Raw genomic sequence first — 14,320 nt, forward strand, 5'->3', positions numbered from 1 at the left:
ACACTCATCAGTTCTGGCAGTGAATGGTAGGAACTCTTATCAAAGAGCTAGTGTACCTCAACAGCAAGGTAGGTTCTAATTAGTTTTTTAAGCAAGCTTGAATTTTTTTAATCTCACTTCAATGGATTTTCTGTTTTTAAACTCCCCAGGGAAAGACAGGTTGTTTCTAGGGTTGCAAAATCCTGACACTGTAGTGCTAAGGGTATTTAAGACACCCATTTTGCTTTGGGTGCTCTGTGCAGTATAACTGGCAGCTATGTGCACTGACAATGACCACAGCAAAGCCACTCACTGAAAAGCAGCTGTAGTCTCAGTGATTGCAGGCTTCAGCTTTTGTACCAGTTCAGAGACTTTGTTTTCCAGATGCAGTCTTCACAGAAGAAAGGGTTCACCACACACCAGGTTGACATCTGACAGAAATGAATGTTACATCTGTGACTTCAGTTAAACTGTTCTACTCTCGTCAAGTAAGCCAGCTGAACACCTCAGTGAGTTCATTATAGACTGCACCAAGTGTGGTAACACAGTCCTTTAGAGAGTTGTTTGCTGCTTCTAGTTTTAAGTCGCATTCTCGCTTTCCCTGTAGCAAAAGGTTGCAGGCTGTTTTATCTATCTGTTGAAGTAAAGCACTCAGTTTCCACTGCACTTCAGGAATACTGAAGGCATGTGAGTATTCAGCATTATACTTAAAAGCATTAATACTAGGCCTTGGGACTGCTCAGTTACCAGAATAGCACGAAACACTGTGAGATTCACTATTCATTCAAACCTACTGAACTCAACCTAAGTAGTATGCATTCCTTTTATTTAAAAAGTTGTCCTAATAGTGCATGTTGCACCTATACAAAAGAATCTTTACACTGTCCACACACAGGTATATAAGGGCTCCAACAGCTGCCACAGGTCTCAGATCACGTGCTAACGCAGCGTTCTTGCTACGTGGCATTTAGGTGGAGGGGATGGGGGCAGAAGTCAGCAGTACTGGGAACTCTTGGCAAGTGGAATGTGTGTCCCCTTCAGGGACAGAAAGACCCCTGCCAATCCTAGATCCATTTGGGGAGAGGAGAAGGGATAAAGTCTGTAGGAAGAGCACCAGTGTCACAACAGGAAGATTACCAGGCTGGAGCAGTATTGGCCAAACGTCTCATGCGCCTAGGAGGGAGAGAAAGAGGTACAGTAAGTGCTGTGTTACAGTCATGGAAATCTTATTAAAACCAATGCTTTTGGGGAGACTGCTGCAGCTTTGTGAACTCTGTAAACAGGTTTATTGCCTAGACAGACTTCCTTGGTCACCTGAGAGTGCCCCTGGTGACAAGGCTAAGACACTATTTTCAGAACAGCTTTTAGGGCACTTTTGCTGATTAACTTGGATTGAACTGATCACTGCTGAAAACTATTCAACCAGCCATAGCTAAGAAGCAAAATAATTATGAATCTTAATCAGCAGTAAAAACATCCTGGTAAAGAGCTGAGCCAGCATATTTACTGTTCCCACAATGTATCTTTTGGAGACATTCTAGCAGTTCATTTTTATCTGCCAGGAGCAATTTCACCAAGTAGGAGCAAGTGCTCTCAACTGCTTGTCAAACATCACTTAGCAGGTCTCTGGTGGGCAGAGCTCCTCCTGGAATCACAACAGCGCTCCCACACGCTGGCAAACAGGTCGGCATCAGTCAGGCTGGAGCTGGGAGCTTGCCCATTCCTACATCAAACAGCACTTTACCCTACATAAAAGGAAGCCTTGTGGCAGGATTCTAGGTAGCATGACAGCGCATGAAACTCCAATATTTTTGATGAATGCCTTCCTATAGGAACAAATCCCCCTGCACAAGCAGAGAGCCCAGGGAAAAATAAAAATAAAATAAAAAAAAAAGGAAAGGTTGCTTCAAGCAGGAGACTGAAAGTAGAGATTTAAATGTTTGTGCAGCAAGGTGCTAACAGTTTAATATCCTGAAGCTAAAGGGATATGAGTTTCTGTTGTGCTGTGCAAGTTTGAAATCCTGCCAGTTGGCTCTCAGCAGAGAAAGACAAACATCAAAGCTTTTAACTTCTGTCTTAAGAGACAAGCCAGAAAGAGAACTGTCTGAACGAGTGGCAGCACCTTGTATTTCTGTCCTGGTCTCTGATCTTCTTCTCCATCTCGGCATCTGTGAGGGTTTCCAGAAGAGGGCACCACTGGTCAGCATCCCCCGTGTTGCGAATAGCAATTTCCACAGTCGGCAAAGGGTTCTCGCTGCATGGCAGGGCAGAAGGCAACAAAGGAACATCCATCAGCGGTCCCAGAGCACTCCTCTGGGTTACCAGCCCAGATGCAAGACACAAGGACAACAGAGCGTCATTTACAGGGTTTCAGGCTCAAGCATTCATTCTTAGCCCCGCATAGTACAGTCTGGTTCCCAGGAGCACACGAGGGGCTGATGGTTACAATCTTGTGGAGCTTGAAGTTTCTGGGAAACCAACTATGACCATCTCCTTTCACCACCGGAGAGGGGCTTGTCAAAGCAACCGTGGCTGACGCAGTTCTCTCCCGCAAAGGCCATTACGTAACTGGCTGACAGTGTTCAAACCCAATTAAGCACAGGCAAAGTTCATACCAGTTCATTAGCGCTGGGAGCACTTCTCCCAGAGCAGCAGCTGAGCAGACTGTTAATAGGGCTCTTGGTCTAGCTTTGTCTTTCTGCAACTCTGACTTCCTAGGTGTAGTTTGCCTAGCACACTTCTGACAGCTCTTCCCTGGGAGAAGTCTGACTTTCTGGGAGCCTGGTGGGATGGGAGCCTGATGGGAACAAACATTGTTCTCCCAATGGCCAGGGAAAGGGTCATCTTTTAGGACCTGCTGTTGCAACCAGAGGCTGTGGCTACTTCCTGCACAAGTAAAGAAACACCAGGCTCTGTCCCAGATCACAAGATCTGCTCCTCAGACATCTCTCTGCCCTGACCAGCTGTATTATCACATGCACAAAAATATTTACTGCTTCACTAGCTACTTTTCAGTAAAAGTCAACAGGAACTGACTAGGAGTAGCTTCCCAAATATTGACAGTGGAGCCGGAAGCCCAGCATAAATACAGAGGAGCCTCAGAATGTAAATGTTTGCTTTGAATTCTAGAAAGCAGCTCAGCCTGAGCTGCAGGAAGTGTGTGTGTGAGAGAAGCCCTCCGGCAGGTGTGCACACACATCTGGCCCCCTCCACAGGGACATGCCTCCATGCACAGGATTTCAGCGCTCATGGGCAGCCCTCTCATTCCCCCAGGAACTCAAATGCTAATCGCCATGAGAACAGACAACATCTGCATAAAAGCTATTAATCTAGAATAACAACTCTTCAAAGTAATGCTACAATGAAAAATTAATCCAGTGCCTTTGGTATCTGATCCTGGGAGGAAGCTTTAGTCAAATCTACTTCCAGTACTGCTGACATCCACTACGCAACACTCAAACCCAGGAATTTCATCTTAGCCCCAGATTGCTACACGTTCCAGGCTAAATGCTAGATCTTAACTGGCTTTTTTGACTTGATAGCATGGTCTCTACCTCATTTACTATGCTTAACACTGAGCACCCACTAGAATTAAATGCGGGTTGGAAAACCAGCCTCATGCACATAACTTAATTGCAAGCCAACTCAGATACCACATTCCTTTAGCAAAAAATCAGAGATAAACTGAAAAAATTCTCCCTCATCTCTCATCTACATCTCATCCAAAGTAAGACAGCTCCTCCTCCCATTATTTTCTGATGAAAAGGACAGTGCTGCTGGCAGAATGACTGAAATGCACTGTCAGCTGCAAGATTCCCAGTGGAGCAAGATACTCCCTCTGCTAGGGTGCAGGCCTCTGGCAGTAGTGTCATGGGCATGTCAACAGGGCAGGGAAACATCTTATTTTGGAAAAGGTGACTCCTCAGGCACATAGATTTGATGTGTGACAGAACCTGTGCCATCATTCAGGTCTCAAAGGCAAAAACTCTGGCTATGAAGTGCTGTTTGCTGCCGCTAGAAACCGTACTGAGGGGGAATCATCATAGCACACCATACCCCTGAAAATCCCATAAGCATCAGTTAACTGTCTGCTTTCAGTCCTGCCACTTCCATTGGGCTTTCAGGCTCTCCTTGTTCTGCACAGAGCAGGCCATCTGAAAGAACTGCCCTGGCTTTCATCAGCTAGAAGACAGTTTCATCTCTCCCTCAGATGATTAAGAGGCACATGACTTCTCAAACCCCCAGTCCCTCAACATACTAAGGTTCTTTTGATACATCTAAAGCAGACCCTTTCTTACATCAGTGGAATGACTTTGGAGCAACCACCACTCCTGTGGTTTGGGAATTCAGGAACTAACTAACCACAGAACCCAAATAATCATTAATCACTGTAAGGTTTCAAAAGTACTCCTTTGCTGGAAGGAAAAAGGGAAGAGGAGGACATGTTTTTACTATGACACAAAACGAGGTTTAAATTAGATGTTTTTTCTTCCCTGAACAGCTCGTGTCTACGTACTTTGTTCTGTTGTGGTTTCCTTCCTAGTTTTCGATTCTTCCCCTTGCAATATTGTCACAGTCCACAGAAGGCCTGAAATCCACCTGTTTGAAGTACCCTTAAAAGGAAGCACTCTTGAATAACCATGGCCAGATACATGTTTTTAAAGAGAATACCATGAAGTTGGCATTAATATATCCGAGTGAGCCTGGGCAGCACTGACTAAAACTTTACTTGCTGCAAGTTACAGAGACTGATAGGAAACAAAGGGAGAAATGAACTCCACAACAGTTAACGTGTACACAGATTAGTTTCTTAACTCTGATATCTGCAATACATGGAGAAGCACAGGAAGGAGGGAGAGCATTTAGTGTCCACAACATGTGGACAAAGCCTGCCTCTGACACACCAAGTGACAAGAATTAGGAACAAATGCCCTGTGGGCTGGGAGGCAGTATGCTAAAAAGTTGTCGAAGTAAATTAACTGGGAAGGTAAATAAATTGTGAGTAGAAAAGAGGGCTTCCTGGCCAGCATGGTGTGAACAGGGCCACCTCTCTTCTTCAAGGAAGATACGAAGAAGAAAGCTCAAACTCCTGGGAATGCTCAGGCAACAAGGAGTCCTACTAAACCTTATGGAAATGAACTCGCTCCCTGCCATAAGCTAGCTTAAACTATAGACTAAAGTCTACTTCACACTGGCTCCAAGAACTGCGCCTACCAGCAGGGACACTTTTACTCTCTGCTACTGCAGGCCACAATGCAGACAGTGCTAGCTCAGTTCTGTCATAGTTATAATACACTCAGCAGCAGGGGAGAAGAGGCAGTACTACAGGTATCAGATTCCTATCTACCACTCTCCAAGTTCCCATAATTTCTCAGGAATGCACACTCATTGTTCTGTTGTTACGGTTGGATATGGTCCCATGCTGGATCTGCAAATATCAGTCAGCTGTCATGGATGTTAAGGTAGAAGTCACCTCCCCACCTCCATAAGGAGAAAGGACATCAGCAGGATGGACACACAGTCTAACAGTTTCAGTAGAAGAGTTTAATTCTCATTTGGTAAGGGGTGTCTTTCCATTTTCTAATATGAACCATTCTGGGGATCATTTTAGAACCAAGTAGTTGCTGTGGAAGATTTTCAGGATAAAAATAACCTCCAGAGGAAGCAGAGTGAAACTAGTGGAAGAGCAGCTGTTCCAGAGCAGATCAGTGCCCGTTTTCCACAGAAGGCTGACCAGACAGGAAACCTTCAGATGGAGGAGGAGGAGGAAGGAGCAGAGCTCAATGGCAGCAGCCAGCTGTCTCACAGCCTCTACCTCCTCCTTGCTTACCCCCACACCAACTACTCACTGCCCTTTCCCTGAGGTAGGACAGGGCTGGGCATGTTTCCCTTTGCTGCCAGGCAGGTCATCCTGCTTCCTTGAACTGACCTCTACAAAACTGCTGTCAACAGTACCATTCCCTGACCTCTGCAAATACATCATTTGCTGAACTCTCAAACTTCCGTGACTGTCACCATGACCTGAACTAAAAAATAAAAAAAATTTAAAAAAAAAAAATAAAAAAAATCGCAGCACACATTAAGGGATACTTACAACCTGCAGACTCAGCAACATGCTAAGGATAACATCAGTACAGTAACTCACCACAGAATGCTGCACAGCACAACTGGAAACGATTATCATTAGGAGACAAGTTACAAAGCTGACTAATCAAACCTGACACTGCTGCATTCCAGCTGTGAGAAGGGCCTACGATCAAGCCAATTTTAACATCAGCTGGGGTAGAGACCTACAGTTTCTATCAGTCTTAGCTCAAAACACCAAAGCTTGAGACAGTGGATGGCCCAAGTTAGACAAAGCCAACAAAACAGAAATGTATCTGGGGCTCATCGTCATCATAAGCATGCTTTAGAAGAGGGAGACGCAAGGTATTCAGTCACTGTTAATTACAACAGACTTTCATTCTGCAGCAAAAGCTGACATTTCATCAATATTTGGTCCTGAAATGTGTTACACCCAACAGAAGGTTCCTGAGCACAAGCACAAAAAATTGTAAGGAGGACAGAACGGGTGCAAGCCATAAGGACCAATTTCAAATGAAGCTTTCTGCATCAGGTCAGCTGTTCTAAGATTCACTGATGCCAATACCCATGAAGTACAAACACACCCACAGCCGTACTAGATGACAGTTCTGTACCTGAAGGCGTATGTCTTCTGATGCCAACTCAGCTGTCCCCGGATGCTGTAGGCAATAGTTGTGACAAACTCCCCACCCAGGCCAAGCTCTGAGCACAGCTTCAAGGCAAACTTCTCTGGTGAATTCTCCTTCTCTGACATGTCCCACTCAAACTGGTCTACAAGGGAGATGTTGCCTACATGGATGTTTAGCTGGAGACAAGGGACAAAACATGTCATTTGTTTCCATTCTCACAATAGTTTGTCAAAGGTCATTTAACTGAGGAGACAGAGGCTGGAGAAACAGAGCGGTAACTCCTAGGTCACTGTATCTGCAGAGCTCCTTAACTGAATTCTTAATTCCAGTAGCATGAAGACAACTTGGCTTTGCTCACCAAGGTTCAGTTCTTCCAAAAGAACATGACAATACTTTAACTGAACTATTTCATCATCTCAGGGGCTGCTAGCACATGAATGTTTAATAATCTGCCACCTTGGTTCTGTTCTCAATACAAAGGACAAAATGCAATCTGGACGCAGGACTGGAATTAAGAGCTCCTTTGCTCCACGGGAAGCCTTTGTACTCTTACTCCACCATAACATAACTAGACAAACCCAAATAGTTCAGCTCTCTGTATTACCTTAATAATAACTCGTTGGTCTGACTGATCTTCTAGGATACTGTCAGTTGGGTACGACTCGATCTGTTGTCGGATGGCAGAGGCAATAGCAGGGACAAAGGTCAGAGGATTCAAATCCAGGTCATCGCAAAGAATCTCAGAGAACATTTCTGGGGTCATTAGCTTTTCTGATACAGAACAAGAATGAACAGACACTGTTAACTTTCTCAGAAATCAATGTCTGCCACTTACAGAATGCACAAAATTAATCCCACAGGGTGACAAAGGGAATTCCAAATGCATCACCTTTTGTATCAGGTTTGTAAGGACAAGCACACCAACATAGGGACTTAAAGCCTTCTTAACTTGCTCCACGGAGACAACGTAGCTATGGTCTAATAATCCACATAAAGGAGCCATACACATTAACTGTTCTGTATTTAAAATACCTCAGCTAACAGAATAGTCTTGGACCACTGAGCTGATGAACTGGGTCAGGAGAATATGCCAGTTAAATGCTTCAGAATACACGTGTCCAGGAATGACTGCAACCCATAGAAGTGGCAGAGCATTCACCAAGAGACATGAGAGCTGAATACAGTCCAAAGCGGGAGAGCTTTAAAGCTTTGTGTATATGGGGCAAGGACATGCACACTCATGCTTGTTCTCTCCCTATTTGGTGATGGATACAACTATCTCTTCTCCAGCATCATGAAACTCTCCTTCCTACATACCATTCATGTTCCACGTAAACGCATCTCTGAGTTTCTGCCCATCAATTTCCATATCAAGCCTGATTGGAACCAGAACCTCCGGCTGGGATGCATTCTCATGGATCACTGCTGGGTCATGGTCATCAAAGCTAATACGAAGAGCAACAACACAGTATATGCAACTAGCACATCTGGCATACATAGAGGGACAGCAATGTTTGTTGGAAGCAATCCCCACACTACAAGTCCCTGATCAGTCTTTTGACTGACTCCTCAATGCAAGCTTACAGGCCTGTGGCAGCCAAAAGTTTATCACCTTTTACTACATCTATCATAATACATTCCTGCAAATAAAACAAGGAAGCTTTCCAGGATTACATTTATCTTGATGTCCTCGACTTTTATAATAGAAAATAAAAGTCATGAGCCACAGCAGCATTTTCCATTAAATAAATTAGATCAAAGTTACTGGAATATGTCAGTGAGAGGCAGCCTGTCCTTCACAGAGAGGGTGTGCAGGCTCCTCAAATGACAACTGCTCAGCACATCAATGGAAAGTAGAAGGAACTCATCACGAAAAGAATGAACCATTTCCCGACAAAAGGAAAGCCTCCTCTCTGAGCCATGGCTGGCCGCTCTAAGGAAGAGCCTCAAGACATACAGTTTAACTAAGAACCTCCAAATTAGCAACCGGTAGGTCTTTTGTCAGTTAGAGATAAATCACAACATTATATGGACTCATCAGCACTGCCCCAGCAGCATGTCATATTGGTAACAGTTTCCACTTTTCAGAAGCAGGAAGCTGTCTTACCACAGAGGGAATGTTCTCTTCTTATCCCTGCCCATGCGATTTCTGTTAATTGTTGTTGAGCATGGCACTGCATCCAGGTGATGAGAGCTGTTGGGCAGGGTTGGCACCCACTGGTTGTTCCTCTTTGCCTTCTGTTCTCTAAAGAAGGAGACTGCGTGTTAAACTGCAGACCCTGAGCACTGCTGCTGCTACTGAAGGAATGGTATAAACTTCAATGAGCTCCTGCTATTTTATTCTGGAACCCTCAGTAATATGGTTCCACTGAGAACCCATGTTCCACGCTAGCCTCTGGGAAGCCTATTCTCCAGCCCACAATTATTCATCAGATATGAATCCAGGTGCACCATTATAAATACTAGGTTTGTACTTGGATGTTCTATCTATACTTTATAAAAGGACTGCTGAGAAACGCAAGGTCTCCAGAAGACAGTACGTGCAGAGAGTGTGTTCTGCAAAACATCTGTTACAGCTGGAATGCAGTAATTGCAAGATGAGCTGTATCATCAAACACTTATGTTTTTCTTCCTGTTGTATGTGGGCAGTAACCCAATCCTTACACTCTGGAGATCTTCATTTGCCCAACACTGCAAACGACTGTTAGCACAGACTGGCAAGCACTCCCCTGCACAATGGCCTGAGTTTATGCAATTTCTTGTGCTTCCTGCCCAAGCTGAGATCTTCCAGGCAGCTCTGTTCTAATCTTGACCCTCACCAACACTGGTTACCTGAGGTAGGTAGGAGGTTCTGTACTGATAGACACTGCCTTGTATTTCTCATCGTTTCCATCCAAGATCTCTTCCACTTCAGAGGCCTTTAACAGTGTCACGCTAGTGGCTAATGTTGTATAGCCATGATCTATTAGCAGGAAAGATGCCAATAATTAACATAGACAAGTACTACATAGCAATGTAGCATTAATAGACTGCATAGTGAAGAGCCCTCCCTGATGCTGCCGGAGGGACTAAAATAGGTTACCAAGTGGTACAAGTGTGTGCCCCAAAAGCCCTTTGGGCTTCATTTATCTTCTCATAGACATTTAATTTTCGAGAAAGGTTTTGACACGGCATTTTGTACACATGGGATAAAAGGATATGACAAAACTTTCCACTGTCATTTCTGAGCTGCCAGAAGCCTCCACCCTCCCTCACACACCGGGACGCTCTGCTGCTGGGATAGATTACTTGCACTGGAGTGACCAGAAGCCCAGCCACAGTGCCTGGCACTAAAGAAATATGAACAAGTTTTGACATCCATCTAAACAGCAGGAATAAACGTGACTTTCTTGGGAGCAGGGGTGAAATGTCTTAGTTAATACATAGCAATCCTCACCACATCGCCTAGAAAAGAAATACAATTCACAAGACAAAAGCAGTATGACACCCTGGAATGGTCACATAGTGATAGAGCCAAGATTTGCAAAAGGCATCAATATCTCTTTACCTTGTACAGCTACCTTGCTCATACTCTATTAAAAACATCTTTCATTTGGACTAAGAGTCAAGACACAGGGAGGGTTAGAACTACCTGACCTTCCCTCAGGTACTACCACTGGATGAACCTCATTCTTCCAGGGTGCAACTTATTTACAGACTCAAGTAAGTTTCATAACAGAAATTATCAAAGATGGAAACAAACACTACAAAACCGAAACTTCAGAAAAAAGTAGTCCTTAAATCCTCATAATTATTAGATAAACTTTAAATCCAACATGCTTTTACTTAAGGAGAGGAAGAGAAGAACAATTCTTTCCTACCCTGAGTTGCCCTTTGCAATCACATGATTTAGCCCTGCACACCTACATCTGCCAAAATGATGTAAAATCTCTTCCACAGCTTTCTGGGAGGAAAAGCCCAGAAAAAAATAAATCCTCAGAGGACTAAAAGGTTGGAAATAGAAAGTCAATGATCAACAGAAAAGCTGATAAGACTTGGGAAAGGGGGAGAAACCTCAGGACAGCTCTTGCTGAATTACAGAGACCACCTGCATTTGAGAGTCCCATTAGGGTTCTGAGAAAGAAGAGTTAAGCATGTGATCAGGATGCACAATTAGGGCAACCACAGGGAGAGATCAGAGGAAGAGGATTAGACATTAATATATATTGTAATAGCACCAAAGGTCACAGACGAGATTCTTCCTCTAGCACAGCTAAGAATAACAAGCAGATAAGACTTACATCTTCTGGGACTGTGAGACCGCTGATTTTCTGTTGGGGAAAAAAAGAAAAAGAAAACAAAGCAACAGGTCAGCAGGATACTTGGAGGAAAGAGACATAATCCAGAATGAACTATTTATTTTTATTATGCTTTAGTCTAAAGAGTGTACAAGTCATGTTGCTAAGAAATTTAACTGCTTGTTATTAGTCCCCCACCAAAAATAATACTGAGGCAGCTGTATTCGCACTGTGGCAGTCACATCAGTGGCAATACACAATAAATTCTGGGAGGCATAAACATTCAGTCCCTGCAAAAAGCAGTTACACAAAGACACGCATTTTCAATGGGCATACTTGCAACATTCCTGCCTATTTGACAGAAGAGACAAAGACGCCCCTCTTTGCCTGTAAAAGTCTCTTCTGAAATACGGTATTGATTTTCAGAAGTGGCTTTTGCATTGTGATGAATGCAGCCAACCCCAGGAAAGCCATGATGGATGTTTCCATTTTAGAGCATTTTTGATCAGTTGATGTTTGTTGCCAGGCTGAACCAGAAGCTACCAGTGCCACCACTGCAGAGTGCTCCATCACTGGGGCAATCTGAAGTGATTCGCACAGCCCTCAAGGTACAAAGCCTCTGAATCACCAGAGACAGTTTTTCAAGGCAAGTTTCAGATAAATGTTACTGGGAATGTTTACTCATCTTCTCACCGTGTGAAGAGGCCACTATCTTCTTCCTTTCTTCCACTGTGGCTAGTCGCCTCCAGAGCGAGGGATATCTCTTGTACAGGGAACCCCGAAACATACGTAAGTAGTTCCCCACCTACAAAAGAAAAGCGGAGACATGGCCTAGTGTTCCTGTATGGCCTGGTATTCCATTTAGGAGATTTTTAGCAGAAGATGAAACAAATTCAGCTCTTTGTAATGATGAGAGGGACCTCCTAAGAGGGGTCTTTTTTGTTGTTTTTCGTGATAGACTGACTGCACTGGGTCTGGCATCATATACTGCCGCAATTTTTGCAGCAATAGAGAAAACAAAGTTTTTATCAGCACTTATTTCACTAGTCTGATAGGAAAAAACTCCCATTTGTTGACAATAAACCATTTAGTGGGAAAAAAACTCCATTCATTTTCATGTATTTTTGAACAACCTAATCTTTCTTTACTTCAATTTCTGTTTCAATCCACAATGCTCAACAGGAATTAAATCAAACCAGATACCCAGATCTCTGACAGTTATCTTTTTTACTTTGAATGCCTGTGCCATCTAGACTTTGCTCAAATACAGCAAATGCCCAGAGACTCATATTTTGGTTTAAATCCTTTGAATGTGTAAAACGTGATCATTGCCAATAATCCTCTTTCAAATTTACTGAACATCTGTACAGCAGTTCCATTCTTCCTGGCACAAGATCCTCACCTGTACTGAAGGCTACTGCAGGACTTGCTGAACAACAGAACTATTTCTAGACTCTAAAATCAATTTTTAAGACTGGCAGTAGTACGCTGGCAGACTGCCACACAATAAGGTCTTTATTCTTTGTTTGACAAGACTCATTTTGATCTTAACATCTACTTCCAGGTAATTTTTAATCGTATCTGTTGCTCTACAGTGCTCATCAATGGACAGAAACTAATGATAGATAAAAAAGGCAACCTTTTTCCTTCTTCCATGTGTCTGGTACGGCAGTCTCACAGATTAGCTGACTGCGGTTACAGTTCTTCTTTCAAATCTTACATTTCACATGAGAGCGTGAAGGGACTTCAGCCATTGCTTAACCTATAAAGCTGGCAATTTAACTTACCCAATATTTCCTTTTTCACATCAAGTGGGGGGCTAAAACATTTTTTTCCAGTTTCCAACTGCGGTCACTTCCCTGGTGCTGCAGCACCAATGTTTCTTGCTTCAGTAAGGCTCATCTTCAGGGAGGCAGAGCAGCCTCTCGGCGTGAGAGAACGGTGTCAGCATATACACTGGGTACTAAAATGCTGCACCCTGCCATGTGTTGGCAAGACTCGTTTGCACAAGGCTGAAGGAGCCGCGCTGGCTGATTTTGGTGTTGTTACTAAGCACAAAGGCCTAGATGCGGACTTAATTACCTCACGGCATATGAAATAATCCAAAACTCCGTACAAACGTGCTACAAAAATTCCTAAGGTGCGTATAGGGGAGCGAGGCCTCAGGCTGCGATCAGGTGAGGACCCAGCCTCTACGTACTCGTCGCGCGGGTCTCCAAGAGCCGCCCTTACTGGGAGCACTGGTCCCAGCACGGCTGAGGCTCTTGGGCAGAGCTCACCGTCCGCCCCCCCAAGCAGAGCCCGGGCCCCCCCCGCGGGAAGGGCTGAGGGGACCCGCAAGGGCTGGAAGGCCGCTGCTCCCCCCCCGCCCCCGCCAGGCCTCCCCTCAGCCCCTTCCCCACCCTGAGCCCAGCCCCAGCCCCCGACAGCTCCCCCAGCCCGGCCCGGCCCCCCGTTACCCCCGCAGCCTCCCGCCGGGCCCCTCTATCCCGCCCCGGGGCCGCCGTTGATGCGCGGGGCCGCACCTCGGAGCCGATCATGTAGAACTCGCCGTCCTCCTCCAGCTGGAACTTGACGGGCTTTTGCCCGAAGGTCTTGCTCAGCGCCATCATCATCATCGTGGCGGCGGGAGGGGGGCGGCGGGAGCGCCCGGCGTCCTGAGGGGGGGCCTGAGGCGGCGGCGGCGGCGAGGGAAAAGACGACGGGCGGCGCCGCGGCCTACTCCAGCCGCCGCTCCGCGCATGCGCAGCCGCATCCCGCCCTCCCTCGGTCCCGCCTGAGGGGAGGATGGCGACGGGAGGGCAGCACTTAGAAAAGAGGCGTTTTATTGGCGCGGGGCGGTACATAAATACAGAGAGTACTCGTACGGGGGGGCTGTACAGGCTCTACAAACATTTACAGCTGCGTTCGTGAGGAGGGGCCGGCACCGAGACCCCCGGGGCCTGGGGTACAGATCGCCCTCCGCCCCCCCCCCCCCCCCCCCGCGGCCCCGCTCGCTGTCTCCAACCGGTCACCCGGGTCGGGGAAGAGCGAGGGGCGCGGGTGGGTCGGCGGGTGAAAAGGGAAGAAACCGGCCGCAGCCCCTTTGGGGTTTGGTTTTGGGTTTGGTTTTGGGTTGTTTTTGGTATAAGGTGATGTAGCAACGAGATTGTGCAAAGAGCTGGAGCGGGGCTGTACGGTGTCAGCCGCCAGCCGGGTGTCCGGGCGGACTGGGAACAGTGGTGCGAGACCGATCAGTGCAGTCGTGAGGAACCCAGGATGGGGAACCTGACTCGGTATGAGCACAGGGAGCGACGGGGCAGCGTCCAGCACTGGCACCCAGCACCGTGGAAGGAAGGGGGCCCCTTGTCT

General features: G+C 45.9%; 1 protein-coding gene across 1 annotated transcript; it reads right to left on the bottom strand.

Moving 5' to 3' along the window:
• Window positions 1–784: 784 nt before the first annotated feature.
• On the bottom strand, window positions 785–13,718 carry SMARCB1 (SWI/SNF related, matrix associated, actin dependent regulator of chromatin, subfamily b, member 1). The gene is made up of 10 exons (XM_049805759.1): window positions 13,495–13,718; window positions 11,663–11,774; window positions 10,973–11,002; window positions 9,525–9,654; window positions 8,800–8,937; window positions 8,010–8,137; window positions 7,297–7,463; window positions 6,678–6,868; window positions 2,102–2,233; window positions 785–1,152 (listed from the first exon to the last, which is right to left on the bottom strand). The coding sequence occupies exons 1-10, from the start codon at window positions 13,585–13,587 to the stop codon at window positions 1,113–1,115; spliced, it is 1,161 nt and encodes a 386-aa protein (XP_049661716.1). The 5' UTR covers window positions 13,588–13,718; the 3' UTR covers window positions 785–1,112.
• Window positions 13,719–14,320: the final 602 nt, after the last annotated feature.

Source organism: Accipiter gentilis, chromosome 7, assembly GCF_929443795.1.
Source record: "Accipiter gentilis chromosome 7, bAccGen1.1, whole genome shotgun sequence".
NCBI lineage: Eukaryota > Metazoa > Chordata > Aves > Accipitriformes > Accipitridae > Astur > Astur gentilis.

Coding starts and splice junctions, on each gene's coding strand:
- SMARCB1 (XM_049805759.1), bottom strand. CDS start 13,587: ATGATGATGATGGCGCTGAGCAAGACCTTCGGGCAAAAGCCCGTCAAG. Junction 11,003..11,662: donor GATAGTGGCCTCTTCACACG/GTGAGAAGATGA, acceptor TTTCCCCAACAG/AAAATCAGCGGTCTCACAGT. Junction 8,138..8,799: donor AAGAGAACATTCCCTCTGTG/GTAAGACAGCTT, acceptor TCTTCGTATTAG/CTTTGATGACCATGACCCAG.